At 41.4% G+C, this 24946-nt stretch overlaps 2 protein-coding genes across 4 annotated transcripts in view; both read left to right on the forward strand.

Moving 5' to 3' along the window:
• LOC125395939 (interferon-induced very large GTPase 1-like) overlaps positions 1–9616 on the forward strand; it is a 35443-nt gene extending 25827 nt beyond the window's left edge. For both annotated transcript variants that reach the window (XM_087908605.1, XM_087908606.1), the window contains one exon: positions 1374–9616. In XM_087908605.1, the coding sequence (XP_087764731.1) occupies positions 1374–8661 (7288 nt within the window). In that variant the 3' untranslated portion in view covers positions 8662–9616. The remainder of the gene's footprint in view (positions 1–1373) is intronic.
• A 10707-nt stretch (positions 9617–20323) lies between these two features.
• On the forward strand, positions 20324–21988 carry Mrpl17 (mitochondrial ribosomal protein L17). 2 transcript variants are annotated; one of them, XM_087908607.1, is made up of 4 exons: positions 20324–20538; positions 20803–20871; positions 21161–21322; positions 21645–21988. In XM_087908607.1, exons 1-4 carry the CDS (start codon positions 20365–20367, stop codon positions 21693–21695), a joined length of 456 nt encoding a protein of 151 aa, XP_087764733.1. In that variant the 5' UTR covers positions 20324–20364; the 3' UTR covers positions 21696–21988. The 2 variants fall into 2 exon arrangements, with proteins under 2 accessions (XP_087764733.1, XP_048283630.1); XM_048427673.3 differs by having other exon boundaries at positions 20329–20538; positions 21161–21988.
• Positions 21989–24946: the final 2958 nt, after the last annotated feature.

Raw genomic sequence — 24946 nt, forward strand, 5'->3', positions numbered from 1 at the left:
TGAATTCAAATCTAGGTTTATCTACATAACCAGATACAGATCAGCCATCGTAATATTGTGCAATGTGAGCTTGGGGAAAAACAAACACTCAAACCATAGCAAATAGGTTAACTATGACTGCAACACAACAAAAACACAAAGAAAGCAAAATCTAAAGTAGACATAGCAGGGAGTACAAAATGAAATGAGATTGGGGGAATATTTAAGAGAGTAAATTAAATATTATTAGTATACTAAATTCATATTCAGATAAAAAATAAATAGGGCACTTGCTGTCCTGGACATATCGTAGTATAATTCAGTAGGGCAAAAATGATAGGAGGAAAGGAAATTTCAACAAAGACGAAATTAAAGTGTGCAACCTTATCTCACTGACTGCTTTGAAAGCAATGAGGGAAAGGTTTCCATAAAATTGATAAAATCCTAGATACAAGAAGGTATTTGGGTCTACATACATAGATGTTGATATTTTTTTAATAAATAGTTCTTCATGTGATTCAAAGATGATAATAAGAAAAAGGCATAAAGAATAAGAGTAACAAGTACAAAACAAATGTTTCTAAACACCAGGAAAGATACTTACCATTATAAAAACAACCTACAAAAAAGTGGCGGAGCCAGGTATGGTGATTCACACTGGTAATCCCAGCAGTCAGGAAGTCAAGAAAGGAAAACCATGACTTAGAGTCCAGCCTAGGCTAAATAGCAAGTTCCAGGCCAGCATGAGCTGCACAGTAAGACTTTGTCTGAAGGGAAAGGGAAAAGTGACAGAACTAGGAATGGAACCAGCCAGCAATGGTTTCATAAAAATTAATAAAGAAAACATAATCAACTGATATCACTTGTTTTTAAAAATTCAAACCAACACATGTATGTTATTAAAAAACATCCTTCAGGTTAATTTCTCCAAAGCAATTGATTCTGTGCAAGAGAAAGCTTAAAAATAGGGCACAGTGCCAGGTGGTGATGGCACATGCCTTGAACCTCAGTTCTTGGGTTGCAGAGGCAAATGAATCTCCAAGTTTGAGGCCATCCTGGTCTACCGAGTGAGTTCCAGCACAGCCAGGGCTGTACAGAGAAATCCTGTCTTGAAAAAAAGAAAAAAGAAAAAAAATCAGGCAAAGTGGCAACTCATCATAGTAGTCTCTAACAAGACAAGATAGGCAGGCCATGCTGAGAGTACCCACAATGATAGGCTGTACACACACACACACACACACACACACACACACACACACTTGTTTTAAAAGGCATTGGAACAATTACAGGGGATGAAAAAGACTAGTATTAGTATTTTGCCCTTTTGACCACACAGCTGACACTTTCTAAGGTCAGGACACAGCCAAGACTAACTGCACATCTGCTTTTCACAGAACCATGGAAACAACGAAGGGCATCCCTCATGAGCCTCAGACTAGAAGGCAAGATCTCCAGGAGATGCTGACAGAAGTGGGGTTATCTGTTGACTACTGGTTGCCTAAGTTTCAGGAAGACGTGGGTGTGACCTGTGCCCAGGCCTTACAACACTTAGAAGAAAAAGATCTCCAGAAGCTGAAGTCCCAGACACAGCACATATGGGAGAAAAAGGCTCTGGAGAAGCTGCTTGACCTCTCACAGCCAAACAGTGTTGCAGAGTTCCAGGAGACTCCTGGGGAGATGATAAGGAACAGACAGCAGCAGGCAGAACAGGCACTGCAAGAACTGAGGGCCTTGCTGTCAGAAGGGAAGCATAGACAGGAAGAGGAAGTGAGGGGGAAAGAAGCAGAACTGAGGCAAGCAATGGAGATCCCTGAAGAGTGCTGGCCAGGGCCTGAAGTACCCCTCAAAGATATCACTGAAACAATGGAGAGACATCTCAAGGACATGGAGAAGAAAATTTCCTACAATGGAAACCTCTCGGATAGAGACCTGGTAAGATGGGCATCTGGAGGGCTGGCCCTGCAAGGAATTTATAAGACCAGCCACCAAAGAAGTCTGATTCAGAATAAAGAAGAGCTACTCAGTGTCCCTACGGAGTTCTCACTTGTTGGCCCAGAGCATGGCACATGGATGGAAACAAAGGAATTTTCCTCTTTTCAAGAACAAGCCATGTTCACACAGACTATAGAGAAGCTGGGTTTCAGTTCAGCCTTCTCAGCTAAAGGTGAAGGCTGGGGACTTAGTCTAGAAGGTGGTGTGGATAAACATAAACATACAAAATCTGGGGATACCCACCAATCACATTCAGAGCAATCTTATTTCTGCTCAGCCAAATTCAGCTACATTCCACTGGCCACCTGCCACTTTCACATACATCAGCTTCAACTCTCCAAGGCTGCTCTCCAGGAGCTAAAAAGTATTGAAGAACTCCTGGGTCAAACTACACACCCAGACGGATTCCCCTTACTGAGGCACAGAGCTGAAAACTTTTTTCACAAGTTTGGCTCTCATGCTAACCAAGGCCCACTGCACCTGGGGGGAATCTACTGTTGGAAGGCCATTTCAGAGGATTTCAAAAGTGAGCAATTGGCTGATGTAAAGCAGCAGGTGGCAGAGTCCTTGAATATTTACATAAGGGGCAGCTATGGTGGCTTTGGAGTTAAAGCTGGCACAAGTGTAAACATGTTAGACCCACATTCAAAAACAGCATCTAACAGTACAACTCATCAAAACTTTCAAACAAAGGTGAAACTCTCTGTCGCCCAGATAGGTGGACCAGCAGAAGCAGATAGTATTGCCCAGTGGACGGCTGGCCTTGTTGCTAGCAATCAAACATGGTCTGTCATTGACCGGGGACTTCAGTTGGTACCTATTTGGGACATCATCCTCTCTAGCCACAGAAGTGATTTTAAGGATGCTCTTCAGGTGGCAAACTGCCTGAAAGACAGTTACACTGCTCTGACTGGACTCACTGCCCAGATTCAGGAAGGAGAGGAATTTCTTACTACTGGAAAAGAAGCCAGGCTTTTCCTAGAGGATGTGAAATGTTGGGAAGTTTCTGATCCTGAAAAACAGCTTAATAAGCTGATAGACTTCATGCAAACATTGAGTCAAAAAGTAAAAAGTTATAACATTTGGATTAATACATGCCTCACAGATTGGGATTTGCAGAATTTTCTAATAAACACTGTAAGCTTTTGCAAAAATTCACCCACTTATAAAACTCAGTTTATTAAATCTCAGTTGTGCAGCCTTCTAGAACCTCATGTCTACAAAGTGACAAACTTTCCTCAGGCACAATCCATCATACAGTGGATCAATCAGTCAGAATCAGAGGAAGAACAAATCAAAATCCCCTCATTTTCTGAATTCATTGAGACCTTAAAGAAAACCCACAAAAACCTGATGGAAGTGAATATAAAAAATGAGTCCCCAGAAACAGTGGAAGAAGCTAAAAGAACGGCTACATATGAGGTGACCACAGCTCTTGGCTCCTTCTTGAAGTACCTCAGAGAAACAGAGCAGTCAGACATGCAGCTGATGCTACTCTCCATTGCAGCTGGTGCAGGATATCAGTTGGTAAACAATATTTTTCAGCATCTTCTGGGGTGTAACGAGTTAAGCTTCCTTGTGGATCAAATGCAAGCTATCCATCACAGATACCAAGATCTTAAAAACATCTGCAGCTACAGAGCCCAGGCGTTCCTGGTGCTCACAGCTCTCAGAGCCACAGTCGAAATTACAGATATTTCTACAGAAGAGAAAGGACAACGCTTGACGTTAATAAGACAACATATGGGACACCTGTTGTCTGAAGAAGTTGTACATGTTCTCACAAAACATCGAGCACATCATGATTGGGAAAATCTGGAGAATGATTTAAGATTACTGATTGATGGGGACTATAAAGCCACAATCCCTTCTTTGCAAATGGATGAGGTAAAAAAACAGTTGCAAAGTCTCTGCTATGAAAAGAAAGAGATCTATAAACAACAAAGTAATGAAAACAACAAAAAGGATATGATAGAAAAAGGACCTTTCCTAGACTTACTCCAGCGTCTAGGCCTCGAACACCACTACCCAAAAAGGATGAGCAGAGCTGACTTCCACCTGATCTATAAGACGTCTGTGTATAATACACAGCCAAGATCTGAACAGGAACTTCCCTTCTATTTCCTACAAAAGCTACTGATGCTAGATTGTGGGTTCAGACATCTGGTCTTCAAAGATGACAAGAACATAGAAAACCAGAACTCTGTAGTTTCTTGCAGTCATGAAAATGAAGATTTTGATCCATATGAAGATGCCATTAAAGAAAGTGACAGTCTTACCTACCTCTCAGCCACTGAGTCCCAGCCCCACATTCACCCAATGGACATCCAGATGGCCATTTTTCACTGTGCAGATGATCTTGCCAGGCAATACATTTTGTCCAAACTTTCCATTTGTCAATTTGCACTTCCCCTTGTGGTACCAAATCCCAACAGTTCTCAGATTGAATTCTCTCTCTGGTCTCTCAGACAAATCAGGAGAAGTTGGCAAGAGTCAAGTAAATCACCACAGGACAAGAGCTACAGTCACAGCAATCAGCAGATGTGCCGTGTTTCTACCCCCATTGTGTCCTTCATTAGAGTTGGAAATGGCCTCTCTGCTTCCAAATCTCAGATCATGAACTCTCTCCTCAGCAAACATAAACATGATGTGTTTTTTCACAGGCACTGCAGAGGAAGCAGCAAAGACTGTCACCTGATGGAGGGAGTGGTGGAGATCTCCTGGTTCTGTCCTGGGGGTCAAGGTGAGGATAGATTTGACAAGTGTGTGACCTTCACCAATCTTCGTGGAGATGCCAAGGACCATAGGCAACAACTCAGTTTCCTGCAGGATGTCTCTTCTCTCATTGTGATCCTCATGTCAGCTTCTGATGACAATAAAGAAAACCAAAAACTTGTCAGACACCTCTGTCAGTCATCAAGACCTATAATCTGCTTGGTTGATGACAAAGAAAAGACTATAGCCAATAATTCTGGTAAAAGAATGAGAATTGGCATCAGGAATAGAAATGAGGCAGAATTAACAGAGGAGCTCACAAACGCCATCAAACATTTTCTAGAGCTCTCTAATACTGCTCTCAGTTTAGAGGGCTGTTCACAGATGGCTCAAAAACAAGGATTCCTTATTGATGAGGACCAGAGAGACTGCAAGGAAGCCAAAGAAAAGGCACAGACTATAATGGCCCTCCTGGAGGAATCCAAGTTATCACAGACAAAAGAAAATTTACTACCCCTTCAGGGACAACTTTGGCACCTTTGGTGTAAGAAGGATAAAGAATTCTATCATCTGAGAGAAAAAGGGAATCGGAGCATTGAACAGCACAAGAGTGAGATTGAGACAGATAAAAGAATAATTCGATGTCGGCAATTGGAAAGAGCCTTTCCTCTCAATGATTTAATGCGCTCTGTTCTTGAAGTTCTTCAAGAATGTTCAGAAACTCACAATAAACTCTACTTTCTGCAGTGGCTAAGTCTGCTTTTTGACAATCTGACTACAGAACACCTGGAAAAGTTGCATGAAAAGCAAAGATCTTTGTGGTTAGTGGTACAAAGAGAAAAGCAGAAAGCACAGAAGAGCAGCTCCCTGACACTCTGGCAGAAGCAGATAGAAGCCATCTCTACTGAGATTCTTAACTGCACTTTAGGAATTGAGCACCTTCTCAGAGAAGTTGGCCAGATCTATGAAGCTCTAGAAGAAATTTCCTCCTCTAGAGACAGCCTCTTTCTCTGCCTCCCCCAGATTGCTGCAGACCTGATGGTAGCTGGTGTTCCCATTGAGCTGATGGATGGGGATGCTTCATATGTGCCTCTAAAGTGGGTGGCAGCTGTTTTTGACAAGATCTCAGAGAAAGTTGGAGACAAAAGACTGTTTGTTCTCTCTATCCTGGGCCTACAGAGCTCAGGAAAATCCACCCTACTGAATGCCCTGTTTGGGCTGCAGTTCACAGCCAGTGCAGGCAGGTGCACCAAGGGGGCCTACATGCAGCTCCTGAAGGTAGAAGAGACATTCACAGAGGAACTTGGCTTTGATTTTGTTCTTGTTGTAGACACAGAAGGACTTCGGGCTCCAGAACTCAACAACAAATCCCAGAATTGGGACAATGAGTTGGCAACCTTTGTCATTGGCCTTGGAAACTTGACTCTGATCAATATTTTTGGGGAGAATCCATCAGAGATGCAGGATATCCTACAAATAGCTGTCCAAGCCTTTCTAAGGATGAAACAAGTGAAAATCTCCCCCAGTTGCCTCTTTGTCCATCAAAATGTGGGAGAAGTTACAGCTAAAGACCAAAATGTGGAAGGACGAAGGTGCTTAGAGCAGAAACTGGATGAAATGGCAATAACAGCTGCAGAACAGGAAGAGTGCTCAAATGTATCCCACTTCAGTGATGTCATTAAGTTTGATGTCAATAATCATGTCTATTACTTTGCCCACCTCTGGGATGGAAATCCCCCTATGGCCCCTCCTAATCCTCGTTATAGTCACAATGTCCAGGAACTAAAGAGTACAATTATTTTGACTGCCAAACAGGAATCCAGAGGTAGCATCATGAAAATCTCAGATTTCAAATTTAGAGTTCAAGATTTGTGGAAAGCCCTAGTAAATGAGAACTTTATTTTCAGCTTCAGAAACACCAGAGAGATCATGGCCATGAGCAAGCTGGAAACTATGTATAACCATTGGACCTGGGAGCTAAGGAGTCACATGCTGGACTTTCAGAACCAGCTGATCAATCAGATTCAGAATGGGAAAGTTCAGGCACTCAAAACAAGCATATTTGAGGCTCCAATCACAGAAAAATATACAGCAATTAAGCAAGAACTTGAAAAATATTTTAATGAAGATCCAGACAATGAAATATTGGTTCAATGGAAATCGAATTTTGAAAATAAGCTAATAATCCTTAAAGAGACACTTATATCAGACACCAGAAGGAAAGCCAATGAACTTATTCATTTAAAAAAAAATCAAGAAAGGCTGGATAAGAAAAAATCAAGTTATGCAAATGAATTATTGGAAAGGAGCAGAAAGTTGGCTTTAACTGTAAAGGGTAAAGAATTAAATGAAGAAGAATTACATGAAAAATTCAATCAGCTTTGGAAAAAATGGGTCTGTGATGTGTCCTCAGATCTTCCTCCAGTCATAGAACCTGACATTGACACAGATTCTGAAAACATTCTTTGGGAGTATTTCCAAAAGGAGATAAACATGGTGGACATACTAATGAGAAATTCTGAAGATAAATTTCAAATAAATTATGATGAACATGTAAAAATGAATAAAAAATATAACTTCATGACTAGGACATTAAAGGTCTGTGATAGGGAATCCATTAATATGACTACTGACCATATTATTTCAAGATTTAATGAAACTATCAACAATATTCATAAGCAACAGTGTGATTACAATGCAAGTTATTTCCATGAAATTCTGAGAATAATAGAAGAAGAAGTAAAATCTGCACCTACTGAGGAAAGATATACATTTACAAGCAAATATATCATTGAGTTGTCATTATGCTTATTCCAAAGAGCATCTAAGAGTTTTAAGGAAATGCATAAAGCATTCAAGAGAGCAAATGATCCTGTGAACTATCTGGAGAGGAAGAAAGATGATTTCTTCATGAGCTTTAAGATTTCCTGCCAAGGTGCCACCTCCATCAAAACATTTGTTGACTTTCTTTGGCACAAGCTCACCCCTGCTATCTCTGCAACCATAAGGGGGAAAATGGTCATTAAAATTGCTGGAGCCATGAGAGCCACCTGCCCAGCATTCAATGGAAACAGGGCCAACCTGGAGAAACATATTCTCATTTCTCTGGCAGAAGAAGAAAACTTTGATAATTACTGGGAGTACCTTCATGATACAAAATCCTTTTTTAGCAGGTATATTGAAAGCCATATTAAACAATACTGTTCGGATGAAGGAAGTAAAAATATAAAGACTTTTTTAAAAATAAGTTTAGGTGACATCAAGAATGCCGTCCTCTCTGCCATTCATGAGTCCACAGCAGTGGCTAAAGATAAAGGCAGCACTGCATCTGGCTGGTTGGATTTGTTCTGTGATCACCTAGGGAGCAACCTGATCTTTCCAAGAAGAGACCTCATAAGCATCGAGCACCAGGAGATAAAGGATACTGAGTTTCTCAAAGAAGTCATGAGTGCAGCTTTGGATCCTGCAATGAGGAAAGTTGAAGAGGACTGCTCAAGTAAGCCCATAGACGAAATGATTCCTGACATTGAGAAAATTCTCTCTGCACATCTCTGTGGCTGCTGGAAACAGTGTCCTTTGTGTAATGCAATTTGCACCAACACCATTCCCCAACATGAGGGAGACCACAGTGTGCCATTCCACCGCCCTCAGGCTGTCAGTGGATGGCATAAGCATAAAACAGACCACTTTGTCATTGACTGCTGTACTAGTTCAGTAGCAAGTGACCGCTTCATGCTTTTGGGAAATAAACGAGAAATCCCATATAAGAATTACCGGCAGGCAGGAGGAGATTATGCCACATGGAGTATCACTCCAGACTCATCCACTCAGTCATACTGGAAATGGTTTGTCTCACACTTCAGATCAAAACTAGAGGAAAAATACCAGAAAAAATTTACAGGCGCAGGTGAAATCCCAGAGGCATGGGCCAAAATCACAAAGGAGGATGTGCTCAATGACTTGAAAGAGCAATAATGTTTAATGAATAATCCAATATCAGAATCACAGCATACCTAAATAATTCTAAAATTCCTCATCATCATTTCTAAAAGTCTCAATCATTTCCATTTATAGAATGAAATGTGTGAAAGCTTGGAGCTTTCCCTATAAAATATCTTTAATCTCTTTGTCTCAGTTTCTTCTTGTTTAAAATCAAATTATCATAGCTAGAAAGATGGCTCAGAAGTTATGAGCAGGTGTTGTTCCTGTAGAGGACCTGGGTTCAGTTCCTGACATCCATTTGGCAGCTCACAGACATCTCTGTAACTCCAATTCCAGGAAATCTGATGCCCTTTTCTGGCCTCACACATGATATATAGATATACATATATGCAGATAATCATAACATAAAAAATCAATTACCAATATATGTGAATATATAATAAAATAAAATCCATTTAAGAGACCTAAGTCATATATCAAATCATGGTTATGAATATTTTTATAGTATATAAATTTAGGAACATTCATGTCAGTTAAAGCAGAGATACCAGGAAGGGCAAGAAAAGAACCACAAGGTCTGTACACATGAATTTAGCACATCCGTAGCATTCTACAACATTGAATCTCATAAGATGTCAGTTACTCACTAAAAATTAAAATATAGAATATATAGAAGTAGATAATATAGTAGCAGCTATCATGGGCTGGGGGAGTATAGGAGGAAGGAGACATTGTTCAAAGGAGTAAAAGTCTCAGACACAAAGTATGAGTTCTGCTGACCATGGTTAATAATGTACATTTTTGAAACTGCTGACAGTGAATTTTAAATGTTCTTGCATTTAAAAGTGCTTAGGGTGTGAGGTGATGGGTATGCTTATTTCTTCATATGTTTGCATGCTTATTTGCTCATTTTATAATGTATAAATATCACTGGATTGGACCCATGAATAAATATAAATATCAATAAAAACATTAAATTTCAAAAATATGAACATATGGGTTTCTTAAATGAAGACTGACAATTGTACCAAGAAGGTTTTTGATTTTTTGCTTGTTTTTGAGTGGGTGCTTTTGTTATTAGTTTGCTTGTTTGTTTGTTTGTTTGTTTGTTTCGAAATTGGGTCTCATGTAATCCAACCTGACCTCAAATTCAGTGTAGCTGAAGGTGACCCATAACTCTTGATCCACCAGGCCCAATTTATGTGGTGCTAGGGAACAAATCTAGAGTCTTATTGTGCTAGGCATGCATTCTACCAATTGAGCTACATCTCCAGCTTGTACGAAGAAGCTCTGAAAGAATTCCTTTTCTTAGAGGGTGGGGTATATAAATACAAAAAAGTCTAGGGGACTGAGACTTGTCTAAAAACTACCTCATCAAGCTTAAGAAGCTTTTCATTTAGATTATGGAGAAAAACCTGTAAAGTACACAATTTTTATTTCACTTTCTCCTCAAAGTTGCATTTTCCTTCATTTCAACACCTCAGTCATATCTAAGAAAAGAACTCAACACTTTATGTTAATTACATGACTTGACACGAGAGTGAAGGGGGAGTGTGATATTATCTCCAGATACTGTCATAATCACTAGTACTGCTCTCATTGTAAAAATAGTACCTGTGGGAACATAGTCACTGTGCCCACACAGATACCTTAACAGTGAAATAGATTTCTCATGGTTTTTGAGGGAATAAATTAATCACTATAAATAAAATAGAAACAGCTTAACACAGAGAGCAAGTATATAAAAGGATAAGTTATTACATTGCAGTGCCTCTCCATACTCCTTTCCTTTCAAATAACATTCTATTAGGACACACTGATAGGCTTAAATGACCTCTCCATCCCACACCAGGAGTAATATTCAATATGATACTAGATAATATAGTTAGTCCTTCATAAATGTAATTATAACTTAATAGTTCAAATACACTATAGATTATTGAAGTCTTTGGGAATTTATTAGTAGTTACAATGATTCCAATACTAATCAACTAAACATTTAGTAAAGTCACTACAACAATTATTATCAGTATAGAAAATTCTTGGATTCCTCAGAAGCATAGTTTTACATACAAGTGATTTATTAAGGAAATGGGAGGCAAGAAGAGAAAGGAATCAGGTATGGTGGTACATGCTTATCCTAGCACTCTGGATGCAGAGGCAAAGGGATCCAGTGTATGTAGTGTCCTGGACTACACCAAAAGAATTTTAAACATAAAGCAAAGAAAACCAGCCTACAAACCACAATCTCAGAGAATTTAGACAACAATGAGGACACTAAGAGAGACTTACATAGATCTAATCTACATGGGAAGTAGAAAAAGACAAGATCTCCTGAGTAAATTGGGAGCATGGGGACCTTGGGGGAGGGCTAAAAGGGGAGGGGAGAGGAAGGGAGGGGAGCAAAGAAAAATGTAGAGCTCAATAAAAATGAAAATAAAGAATCTGTCTCCAAAAAGAAAAGAAAGAAAAGGTGGGGAGGAAAGAAAAGATGGTACATGAAGTTGTAAAGTTGTAGGTATAACATATATGCTGAGATCTAGGGAAGCTACCTTGCACTTCTAATTAAGAACACTAAATTCTGAATTTAGACTGATTAACCACACATATACTCTCATTAGTCATGTGACTCTGAACGCATCTCTGCTTCATTTTCTTCATCTACAAAATGATACCACTCCAGGTATGAGAATGACTTAATAAAATATATATGCCTGGCACATGATTTGTGATTTAAGGTTAGTAGTAACTGGTACCAGCAAAACGAATAGCAAAAGTCACATTAGCACAATTACATAGGGTTTTAACTTTATTATTGTTGTTGCTGTTAAGCTTTAATGTGTTTATGTCTATACAATACACAATTATAATTCATTAAAAAGCAGGTCAAAATTCTACATTTGGAACCAAGTAATGGAACTATTATTTTCTCTGTTTTTTTTTCTCTCTAAACATTATTTCTTTTTTAAAAAAAAATAAAATTAAAACTTTCAAGTTTAAAATGGGTGTGAAGAATGGAAGAAAGGCAGAATAAATACATTACTAAACTTTTTTGAGAGCAACTATCAAATAACCCCTAATGTTATCAATACTCTTAATATAATCCAAAGGATTTGCATTTATTCTAAATTGGAAAAGATGAGAACCAAGGCATGTCCTCCTGTGAACAGCCTCCTTAATAGTTTGCCTTTGGTATCTTCCTTCAGAATAATTATGTTTACTTAAAGATCAGGCTGTGGTTCCTAACAACTCCTCAATAGTAAAACAAAAATGTTTCTCCAAACTTTTACCTCAAGGAAGAACTTGCTGGCCCACTGAGGAGAATGTAGCAAGCATCCACTCTTCAGGTTTCACGTTGTTCAAATCTGCCTCAAACACACAAAGTCTCTTCACTGGAGGTCATACCCTTCCTAGGACTCTCTGTTCCCACTGAGCAAGACACAAAGACCCAACCGTGCAGCCTAACACAGGATGCTCTGACGGTCTTTACCCACCCTAGAGCTTCTACCTGATTCAAGAAAGTTTGTGAAACTTGCATCACCATTCAGGTTTCTCCTTTACCAAAACTTCCTTCTGCCCTTCTTTGCTCACGGGTGTTGATCTCTAACAAATATCTCTCACAAATGTTTTAGCACCTCCCTCTGCATAAACCAATTTGTGACATCCTTAAGGCGCTAGTAAAGACTGATAAGTACAGATAAATTTGAACAACTGTTGTGGGTTATAAAGGTATACCGTAAAAAGAAAATAAGGACAACCTAATATTCTCTTTCCAAAAGGTGGAAAGAGAACCTACGCTTCCCAGGCCTCCCACAAGTCACCACCAAGCAGGAAAGTGAGTACTAGGCCTATGCTAGCTTTTCATTGATGTAACAAACACCCGAAAAAACAGCTAGTGAGGAAAGAGGATGACTTTAGGGTTCAGTTTCAGGAGTTTCAGTCCATGGTCACTTGGCTCCATTCTTTTGGGCGAGTGGTAAGGCTGAATATCTTGGCAAGGAGGATAAGACAGATCAAAGCTGTTTGTTTAGTGCTGGCCAGGAAGCAGTGTGAGATAGAAGGGTTCAGGGACAAAATATATCCCTCAAACATTGGCCCCAGTGACCTATTTACTACAAATAGCCCCCACCTCTTCACAAATTTTGTTCAGCTACAAAATTATCAATGGAACAACTCATTTATGAGGTTATTACCTTCATGACCTAACAACCTCTCAAAAGAGTTACCAAGAAAACCAAAATAAGCTGCCTGTCCCCTTTAAAGTATTAGAGAGGAGCACAAGACATAGTGACTGGGTACGAAATGCAACAGTAAATGATAATTAGAAAACAGAAAACTAAACAATAAAAAGGAGAGGTCAAACTGATGAATAGAAAAAGGAAGATCTTTTCTACTTGTCTTTGAATTGTCAACAAGATAGAAAGCCAAGGCCTTGTAAATGCCTTCTTTAGGAGGAGTGAAATAGAGTAATAGTTAAATTGAGCCTATATAGGAGGCTGGCCTTGGTCCCTGTGCTTCATGCTGAAATTACTCCTGTTAATACTAAAACTTTATCATGATATGTGATTGAAGACACCTAGAGATGCAAGTAGAAACTCTCTCCATCCATCCAAAGGCTTTCTTTCTATGGCTAGGCATGGGGCCTACTCTTTTTATTATTATTTTTATTTTTTTTATTATTAAAAATTTCCACCTCCTCCCATTTCTCTCCCCTCCTCCCACTCTCCCTCCCCCTCCTTCTCCAGGCCAAAGAGCAATCAGGGTTCCCTACCCTATGGGAAGTCCAAGGTCCTCCCCACTCCCCCCAGGTCCATGAAGGTGAGCATGCAAACAGACAGGGCTCCCACAAAGCCCATCCATGCAGTAGAATCAAAGCTCAACGCCATTGTCCTTGACTTTTCAGTCAGTCTCCACCATCAACCACATTCAGAGAGTCCGGTTTGATCACATGCTCCATCAGTCCCATTCCAACTGGCCTTGGTGATCTCCCATTAGATCTGTCCCACCATCTCAGTGGGTGAACGTACCCCTCGCGGTCCTGACTTCCTTGCTCTTGTTCTCCCTCCTTCTGCTCCTCATTAGGACCTTGGGAGTTCAGTCCAGTGCTCTAATGTGGGGACCTACTCTTAAGAGTGGTTTATTCCCCAGTGAGACCGCTTGGAGAAAACTAATTTTTCTTTTGCAAGTCGTTATCAGTTGGAGATAGCTTCTGGGTTAGAGTCTAGGGTGTATGTTCACTTCTCCTTCCCAAAGGCTCTCTTAACTTAGTATCTGGCTATTGGATCTTAGCAAGCCCAGTGGGAAGAGAAAACAAAAACTGTGACATAATCTTAAAAGATACAGTTTAAAGTCTAGTTTCTTGAGTTCTTTATATATTTTGGAAATCAGACCTTTGTCTGATGTGGGGTTGGTGAAGATCTTCTCCCAGTCAGTAGGTTGCCTTTTTGTCTTAATGACAGTGTCCTTTGCTTTACAGAAGCTTCTCAGTTTCAGGAGGTCCTATTTATTAATTGTTGCTCTTATTGTCTGTGCTACTGAGGTTCTACGTAGGAAGAGGTCTCCTCTGCCCATGTGTTGTAGACTACTTCCCTCTTTCTCTTCTATCAGATTCAGTGTGGTCAGATTAATATTGAGGTCTTTAATCCATTTGGACTTGAGTTTTGTGCATGGTGATAGAAATGGATCTACTTTCATTCTTCTACAAACTACTGCAGGAGAAACATCTTAGTAATAGTTCCAAATATCCTTACAACTGTGAATCTTCCCTACTTATGTATCTCATAATCCAGCTATTACTATTATTTTTACAGCTTCCCAACCTTCGTTCATCCAGAGTCCAGCTCAAACATGAAAGTTGAAAGCCCCTCTATCACCACCAGATGGTGGTAATGAGTTTACAGGATAAAGAATCCCAAGATGCTTCAACTTCTGCACTAAGAACAATTAAGGCCAGAATAGTCTTTGTTGTGGTGGACTATCCTATGCCTTATATAATGCTAAGCAGCTCTGAATTCTACATATTGGATGCTGATATAATTGCCAACAGCCATGACAAAAAAAAATGTTCCCAGATATTGTCACATGGCTTTGAAACATTTGCAGTACAGTTTAAGAATCACTATGAGCCAAGTGTGGTGGCAAAAGCCTGTTGTCCCAGCACTCAGGAGGCCGAGGTGAAATAATCAAGAATTTGAAGCCAGACTGGGCTACAAGATAAAAGCCTATTTCCAAAAAATATGAGGTAAAACTGAGCAAGAAAGAAACACTATACAATAAAACCTGAAAGAATTTTGAGTAGGAAAAAAAAATCAGTTTGAAATTTTGTTATTTTTTTCTAATAGAATGATACATTCACATGAATATTTCAAAACTTTGTGGAAACATTAAAAATGTAAAAATCACTCCTTCTATGCACATTTTAATGCTCATTCTCCTTCCAGGTTAAAAACATAATTTTGTATAGATGCCAACTTTACACACACTCAACTATCAATCTCTTTTCCACTAAAAATTTACTATGAGCATCTTTCTATATCAACAAATATTGATCTAGTTTAATAATTAAACACCTCTATCGGATTCCTGTATATATAATTACTAGACCATTCTGGAGGCAACTGAAATTCTTGAATTTACTTTAAATAGAACTGTAGTTAACATACATGAACATATAACTTTTGCATAACTCAAAACTATACTATTTCACATCAAACACACTGCCTATAAATGCATAGCCTGGCCATGATTCAGAACATTATAATGTGACTTAAACATAGATCTTTTTCAAGCGATGTATACAAATGATACATAGTAAGAACATAGAAAACAGATTAAAATATGGTTAGGTCATTTAAATGCGAGATGGAAATGTTGGCAAAAAATAAAGAAATAATAGCTTATACTTCAGGGGTGTCATAGAATATAAGTCTAGGGGTAAAAGTAGTATTAAAGTCAATCTCAGCAACTTTTTCTGCAATGATAGTCATAACAGTCTGTCCCTATTTCTCTTATTCCCAGTATACATCACAAGGCTAGATTTTTCTTCTTCATGTACCCTGTATCTATTACAGAACCTTGTATTTAATGGACCTTTGGTACACATCATACTTAATGGGGGTCTTTATTAGAAGCCCTCCAACCTAGAGACCATTCTCTTCAAGGAAGAGGGACAATTACATAAATTTAAGAAAGCTATTGATACAAATTCAAATCCCTCCAACTTTGCAAAACTCAAAGACAAATCAGGAAACAAGTAAGAGAGGAGAGAGGGCAAGGCAAAGATCAATTGGCATGCACTCTCTGATCCTTTCATCTAAAAACCTGCAAAAGGAAGGAAGGAAGGAAGGAAGGAAGGAAGGAAGGAAGGAAGGAAGGAAGGAAAGAAGGAAGGAAGGAAGGTCAATAGCCTTGAAGAAGGGCAATTTTGAACTAAAGTTAAAATAATGTACAAGAACATTTTTTTCTCTCTATTCTATAATCTGGTGTTCGGCCCAAGTCTCCGTGCACTGATTAACAAGAGAAAAAACACTAGCTGTTCAATCTAGCTTAAATTTAATTCAGTCTGACATCTTGGGTGTATATATTCATGAATGGATTAAGTTTCTATCAGATAAAATAATGTTTGTTCACTCAGACTCTCCCTTTCCCTCCCTGCTCCTGTCTTTGTGACTTGGAGAGAATGTGATCTATGCAATCTCCTGGCCCTAAGAGGCGCAAATCTTCTGCAATCCTTTTACGTTGTCAGAGCACCATCTGCTGGGCACTAGGCCACAGCTCTTTTGCCATCTAAGTATCCTGCAGGACATTCCTGCTGAATTGATTAGCATGGTAGCTTGGTCACTACAGAAAGGATTATACTGGCGGCAGGACCCCAAGTTTATTGCTACATCCCCCATTCTACAAATGGATCCACTTGTGCTGGCTAGTTTTATGTCAAGCTAGACAAAAAAGCTAGTTTTATGTCAAACTTGACACAAGCTAGAGTTATCTGAAAGGAGGGAACCTCAACTGAGAAAATGCCTCCATAATATCTTGCTGTATAGCATTCTCTTTATTAGTGATTGACAGGGAAAGACCCAGGGGCCATCCCTGGGCTAGTGATACTGAGTTCTATAAGACAGCAGGCTGAGAAAGCCACCAGAAGCAAGCCAGGAAGCAGCACCCCTCCAGTGCCTCTGTATCAGCTCCTGACTCCAGGATCCTGCCCTGACTTTCGTCAGTGATAGACTGTTACCTGAAAGTGTAAGCTGAACTAAACCCTTTCCTCTCCATGTTGCTTTAGGTGTTTCATCACAGAAATAGTAACTCTAATTAGGACACCACCATATAGCTGAGTCAGCTTTGTTGTGATAGGCCAATAATAGCATATGCAAAGTCATTTTTTCATGCAACATAGCTATAGACATCTTTAAAGATCCTTATTAATAATACCATACTCAGAGAATAACCTTCATGAGCCAGAGACTACAAAGGGTATAGATATTTTCTTTTATATTTGTAACTAAAATACAATGGTTATAGTGAAAGTAATGTGCAAATTCTACATGTGCCATTCAGTGAGTTTGTGACAAGTCACACACTCCAGGACCATCCAGGCCAAGCTGTAGAGCATGACCAGTACCTCCAGGTTCTTATCCCATGTTCTCTTCTAATCACTTGTCCTTTGGAATTTAACACCACAGATCAGATCTGGTTTTAAACAGGCAATTGAATAATACAGTATTGTCCTTTGTACTTGAATTCCTTTACTGTATATTATGTTTGTGTTTAACCATGTTATTAGATGAGATCTGCACTAGTTCATCTGCATTGATACATAATTTTCCATTATATGATCTATATGTTGATGTTTTGCATTGATTTTACCAATAATTAGCATTTGGGTTCTTTCCAACCTAGAAAAAGTGTCACAGATACTTTAAAAACTATTATCTTTCGCTAAAGTTGGGCACATGTATAAATTATGCCTAGATCCTTGGACTAGATAATCAATCATAGCTTCTCAGGCAAAGTAGTTCTGTCAGCAATCCCAGTACACTGTAGGCAGAGGTAGAAAGATTGCCAATTCAGCATCTCGAGTTTGAGACAAATCTGGATTCCAGAGTGAATCTTGGAGCAACCTGGGTTACAGAGTAGAAAGACCTTGTCTCAAAAGAAACAAATAGAATTTACTCTTGGCCAATTTGCAAGGCAGTGAGGTAGCTCAAAAGATAAAGGTGCTTGTCCTGCAAGTCTGACAACTCAGATTCCACGGTGGAAGAACAGAACAGACTCTGGAATTTCGTCCTCATACATCCACATCCATACCATGACATGTGAGAACCTGCCTTCAAAACAACACACATACACACACTTAATTTTAAAAGGTTATCTGTCTGACTCAAGGATTTCTAAAATGGGTCAGTAGGGAATAAAGGAAAATCCCACTTTCTAGTGGTGAAGAAATACATCCGCAAAGGTGAGAGAAAGGATTAAAAGCAAATCAGAGAGTCTACAAACAGTTCTTCTGAATTGGAAATAGACCTAAGAGCCCTGGTTAATAATTTAGACCCAGCAGTGAAAGGTCATGTACCACATAGAGGCACAACAACGAAATATTTGATATTGAGGTATGATGAAAGCTAACAATAAGCCTAGCTAAATAAGGTATTTTCTTTCAAATGAAAAATGAAAAGATAATTCTTCTAAGTAAAGATGAAATTATCAAGGGACACCAAAGAAATTTTTGTTTTTGTTTTTGTTTTTGTTTTTTGAGAAAGAATTTATCTGTAGCTTTGGAGCCTGTCCTGGAACTCACTCTGTAGACCAGGGTGACCTTGAACTCAGAGATCCACCTGCCTCTACTTCCCGAGTGCTGGGATTAAAGGTGTGAGGTGTACGCCACCACCACCCAGCTCGCCAAAGAAGTTTTAAAATAATGTGTTTTAAAAAAACTGTAAGGTTTAAGAGAGAAAGAGAAAAACAGAGTACTGGTTTGATGGTGGAGGCAAGAGAAAGAAGACCACATGCATGAATCCGTTCCTTTCTGACCTTGAATGACCTTACAATTTCAGCAACAGGCAGTTCACCTCACTAATAATACATGGAAATGAAACAGGGAGGGGACAGAACACCATGAAGTGCACGCCAAATTAGAAATGGCTTGTCAGTATTTCCAAAGTGAAATACCATGTGAGGGGTTATGGTGATCCCATCAAACTCCGGTCCCTCTTTAGCTCTGGGCCACCTCAACTTCATATTGTATATGACCAGAAACTTATTTTTCTAAAATCAAACAATCTTAAATTTTACTTCTTTCCATTGGAAATGTATTGTTTTATTTGTTACTGCTGCCCTCAGTTTTCTAGTAACTCCAACTGCAACACATTCATTTTAAATAGCCCCTAATATGATCATCATTTTGTTAGACATTAGAGCTAGACTGTATTTTCACCCAATTCCTCCCATAAACCTGTTCCCAGAGCAGGAAGGATGTTGGGTTAGCATGGCATATGGGAGAGAATACACACAGAGAGAAAATAATTTTGTTAAGTAAAAGCATCTACCAAATATAACTGGGGGGGAGGTAATCGATAAAAAGATTCCTAATGATATTCTGCTGTATTCATAGATCAGTGATTAATTCTAGTCATCATCACAGAGGCTGCCTCTGGCAACTGATGAGAGCAGATGCAGAGATGCACCAGCAAACATTAGGTAGACAGAGAACCCAGTAGGACTCCATTGGGCCCCTCCCCTTGGAGCTTCTGGAATCCCCGGAGAGCAAGGCCAGAATCAACTAAATAAGACTCATAAGGACTCACAGACTGAAGTGGCAATCATGGAGTCAGCATGGGTCTGCTCTAGATCCTGTACATATATGTAAATGACCTGTTGGACTGGTGATTTTTTTTCTTTGGGGGGGGTGCTGAAGAGTGGGGGCTGTTTCTGACTCTTGACTGGTCTTGAGATCCTTTTCCTCCTACTGGGTTGCCTCGCCAAGCCTTGATGTGGGTTTGAGGGTTTGAGCCTAACCTTACTGTATCTTCTTGTGCAGTGTTTGATGTTCCTAGAACTTTCGGGGGGGGGGATTTGGGGTGGAGAGGATATTGGGGGTCTGGGAAGAGTGGAGGGAGGGGAAACTGTGGTCAGGATGTAATGAATGAGAATAATTTTTTTTAAATTTTAAGTATTTATCCATTACTTTAGCTTTTAGTACTATATAGCTAACTTAAAATTTTACTTACGTCAATTAAATGTGAAATACCTGCGACTTTCACTAATGAAAACTGGGTTTTAAACTAACATTCTCAGAAAGCCAGCAAACCAGCAACTCCTCAGACAAGACATTCTCAGAAAGCCAGCAAGCCACCAACGCCTCAGACAAGAGGGGCGCAACCCACCGAGGCCCCACCCCTCAGACGCAGGTCTCCTCAGAAACTCACTTTCCCAGAACGCTCCGCCCGGAACGGCCTAGCGGCTGACGCAGCCCAAGAGAAACCCGCCAGAGGGCGCCGAGGTCCCCGGCTAGCCACCGAGCCGACCCTGAGGCCCGCCCAGCTTGCCGCCCTAGAATCGTCAGCACGCCTGCTCCTCCCTCGCGCAGACTGCCAGCTAGGCAGACTCAGATGCGCGTGCGCAAACACGCCCGCCACGCGCCGAGCTTCTGAGCAGGCGTCCTCTGAAGGTTGCCTCCGCCCCCTTCGCCGCCGCAGTTTCCCCTTCCGGCCCCCTGAGAGGTGGGGCTAAGGTGGCAGCATGAGGCTGTCGCTCGCAGCCGCTGTCTCCCACGGCCGCGTCTACCGCCGCTTGGGCCTCGGCCCCGAGTCTCGCATCCACCTGCTGCGGAACTTGCTCACCGGCCTGGTGCGCCACGAACGCATCGAGGCGTCATGGGCACGCGTGGACGAGATGAGGGGCTACGCGGAGAAGGTGAGAGACGGGTCCAGCCCCAGAGGACGGCGGTGGCCGTGTGTGGGGAGTAGGTGGGGAGTAGGGCCATGCTGGCAAGCGTCTCCACGGAAGTGAATCCCGTGGCACCCAACTGAGCACCTTACTCCCATGCTGCAGATGAAGGCTGTTTAGGGCTGCAGAGTTAGGAACGTCCTGAATTAGCATAGCTAGTGGAATGGTTGGACTGAGGTGGGTGACTCAGGTCTTGGACGTGTTGTATCGGTGATGTTTTGTTCCCAACAGCTCATCGACTATGCGAAGCTAGGAGACACCAACGAGCGAGCCATGCGCATGGCTGACTTCTGGCTCACTGTGAGTGCTCCCTGCCTGCCTGCTGCTGGGGAAGGAATCCTTAGAGGACCGGGTGCCGGGCAGATTTAAGCCAAGCTGTTCGCTTATGTACCAGTGTCTCCCCTATTTCACCTGGAAAACAATGTGCATCCGCACAACTACCTGTAAATGGTTCTATGTAACTTGGTAGATGATTGGGTGGTGGGGAAAACCTGTGAAAATGGTTTGAACCCTACCTCTGGGGATAATTGAAAGTTAGATTGCCTCTACAGTTGCAACTGTTTCCTTTTGATTAATTCTCCCTTTCTAGGAGAAGGACTTGATCCCAAAGCTGTTTAAAGTACTGGCGCCTCGGTTCCAAGGTCAGAATGGGAGCTACACCCGAATGCTGCAGATCCCAAATCGGAAGGAGCAAGATCGGGCCAAGATGGCAGTGATCGAATATAAAGGGAACTGCCTCCCACCCCTGCCTGTACGTCAGAGAGACAGCAACCTTACTCTCCTAAACCAGCTGCTACTGGGACTGCAGCAGGACCTGCGCCATAACCGGGAAGCAAGTCTCCACAGCTCCCACACAGTTCAGACACCAAAGACTTAACCGGGGCTGGAGAGTGGGCGACTCTCATAAGTGTATTCACAGAGGTGGAGCTCTTGTGATGTGTGAGAACTGGAAGTAGCTTTGTCAAGTGGAACGGCGGTATGGGGCCCAGACCTTGCTGGTTCATCATCCTCTCTGCACAGTAGATAAATTTTTGATGTGAAAATATGAAATTGATTTTCTTTTCTTCTCCTAGGATTTCTGGAAAGCGAGAGGCATCCAGATGCTCAGCCACCTAAGAGAGTAAATTCACAGCTTGTGTTTCTGAATCTTGGGTCCAGTTTTGCTTTGCCTTTTGGTGGGGAAGGGGAGTCTTGATGTCCAGGCTGCATCCAGCATACAGCAGTCCTATCCTTGCCTCCCCAGTGCTGGGCCTTCAAGTGTCACCACCACACAGGGCCAGTTGCTTATCTTTTTATTCTTTGAGACAGGGTTTGCTCTGTGTAATCCTTGCTATCCTGAAACTCATTCTGTAGATCAGATTGGCCTGCCTCTGTGTTGTGATTGCTGGGATTAAAGGCATGTGCCACCACTGCCTGATTTGGTTTGCTTATCTTAACACTTATTTCAGTGGGCCCTGTATCTCTTGATTCCAAACTAGCTCCTGTGATGACTGTGGTTGATACCCAGTTTAGAGACCCACCCCTTGGGATTTCTCATTTTTGTTTGGGGTATGAGTGCTCTATCTACATGCATGCTTCCATTCCAGAAGAGGGTGTCAGATATCAGACCCCATTAGAGCTGGTTGTGAGCAACCAAGTGGTTTCTGGGAATTGAACTCGGGACCTCTGGAAGAGCAACTAAAGCCCTTAACCACTGAACCATCTCTCCAGCCTAGCTCCTTTTGTTTGGTTTTTATGCTATAAGTTATGGTGCATTTTGGTCTTATTCACCACACACACACCGTCGTTCTGTCTTGTTCCTCTTCACCTAGTCCCCCTTCCACTTTCGTGTGTGTGTGTTCCAGTGAGTTTCTTTAGGCCTGCTTACAGGAGCGTGGGTATTTTACCAGTGGCTGTTCTGCTGAAGGAAAGTTCCCTCCCTTGGTAGCCTATAGATCTACAGGAAGGGGGAAGCCGCCTGAGCCTCTTCCCTCTCATTGACAGTATTTTGACAGCCTACTGTGAGAGATTGCTTCCTGATCAGTAGCAGTGAGACCTCGGTAAGGGAAGCTTTAAATAACCTGGTACCCCTAAAACGGAAGGGGGATACCGCAGGCATTGTTTTTTGGCGAGGTCACACATTCCATTTATGTGTTTCCCTTAACCTCTGAATGGGTCTTGAATGTAGACTCAAATAGATGCACCGCCACCCTGCACATAGAATGGGGTGTAGGCAGCTGACAGGATGTTGACCTTCAGAGGATAAGTTCCTTCCTCTTGGTGGAGGGTGTGAAGAGGAAGGTGATGGAGAGTGAAGCATTAGAAAGTTAAGCCTGCTGGGGATTTCCTGGAAGCTTTTGTTGTCGGAAGTGAACCTCTGTGGGAACCCAGAAAGAGGAAATCCGGTTTCAGAATAGCTGGGTCATGGGAGAAACAAAGAGCTTGTTTATATCTACTGAGTACTATGGATATAATTCATCCTGGCTGCCATTCTGTAGACGCAGAGACTTGACTGGGGAGTCTCGGGAAGATCCTAAAGGTCTGCTGACCTGAGCACTTGTTCGGCGCCTGAGGTAGAAAGAAGGTGGAGGGTCACTGCTGACGCAGAAGGACACAGCTCAGTGAGGAACTGTTCTGGCCCTGTTTCCCTTACAGCTGCTGAGAGTAATTCACCTGGTCCCAGCTGAGTTCTCCCTGTTCTGCTTACATCTTTTATGCGTCCCAGGTAGATTTGTTCTCTGAAAAGCCCTTAAAGCCAAATCTTGAAGTTAGCAGCAGGTGAATTGTGACAGGGCTCCCAACAACTTTCAACCCCCAAAATATGTTCATTTGGAGCCTTAATATTTCCCTAAACTTTTTATACTTTATTAGGGAGGGGAAATGCATTATCACACTGCCGATGGAGACCAGACGACAGCTTTCCCAAATCAGTTCTTCCAGCCTGAGGTTCCTAAGTATCAAAGTCAGGACATCACTTAATGGCAACTGCCTTTACCTGCTGAGCCATCTCTGTCCGCTTCACACGTACTTGCTAAGCGTCTTCCAGTCCCCAGCATCACCTTACACACTAGAGATAGGCAGGCTTGAGTATGTTTGCAATAAATCTGGCCCCAGCCAAATGTGAAGTATCTGCCATCAGGGAGCTCATAATGGTATGGGACACTGAATCCTTAATAATCTGGCCAAAAAAGCATTGAAAGAGTCTCTATGTTGAGTTCCAGTTCTTTCAGGTAATGTGTCTCACCCACCTTAAAAAAAAAAAAAATGTAACATTTACTAAAACATTAGCACTATGAACCCGGTAACCATTTATCTTCAGTGGAGTCATGTTCTACTTTGTCTCCTTTCACAAGCATGCAGTTCTCCCTCGTGGGAAGCCCCAGACAAGGCTGTAGTGATGGGACCCTGGTCATTTTAGTGACCTGGTGGGTCTCTGTAGCACATTTTCTGTGGGACAGAACCAGATTCCTTCTTCTGCCTATTGACCGGGCATCTGCTTGGTGTTCAACCTACCTGGTGCCTCTGACTTCAGAAACAGCAGACCTTTGGGTGGTTTCCCTGGCAAAGTCTCCTCCCTTCACTTTTTGGTCCCTACCACCCAGAGACTCCACTTTTACCTACAAATCTGTACACAAGTGTTCAGGTGGCCCTGACCACCCCCAATCCTTAATTCATTTGTCAAACAGATAACGTCTGCAGCTGCAATGCACTGAAACTACCACATTGCATTACAGTTCCCTGTAGTGTTGGGCATTAAGCTGAAGACAACAATGAGAATGGCAGATTAAAACCAAAGTGCTCCCAAACTGTAATCCTAGTTATAATTAAATGTTTGTTGATTATTGCCATTTGAGACTGGAGTTTTTTTTTTTAATTGCTACCGAAAGCAATCTAAAACACCAAACTTTGTACCACTAAAATAGTGTTCTCCCCTCTCAAAAAAAAAAAATGTTTTACTAGGACTCAGATGAAAAAACATTTGTATCAGAACACAGTGTTCAAGAATGTATATAAATTAGATAGTGGCTGAAGAGATGGCTCAGCAGTTAGGAGCACTGACTGCTCTTCCAGAGGACCTGAATTCAGTTCCCAGTACACAGATGGCAGCTCACAGCCGTAACTTCAGTTCCAGATCTGACACCCTCACACAAATATAAATGAAGGCAAAGCACCAGTGCCCATAAAATAAAAAGATTTCTGTTTAAGAAAGATAGTTACATATCCCCACAAAACATTATCCTTTACAAATATGTACCACTTTCTAACAGCGCTGCTTCCAGGGTTGGGGCAAAGATGGTGGCTAAAGTGCCCAGCTGTCAAGCATGAGCCAGAGTGTATATCACAAACCACAAAAAGCCAGGAAGATAGCTTACTGGGTAAAGGTGCTTGCTGCCAG

The sequence above is a fragment of the Myodes glareolus genome, chromosome 7, assembly GCF_982192425.1.
Source record: "Myodes glareolus chromosome 7, mMyoGla1.1, whole genome shotgun sequence".
Taxonomy (NCBI): Eukaryota; Metazoa; Chordata; class Mammalia; order Rodentia; family Cricetidae; genus Myodes; species Myodes glareolus.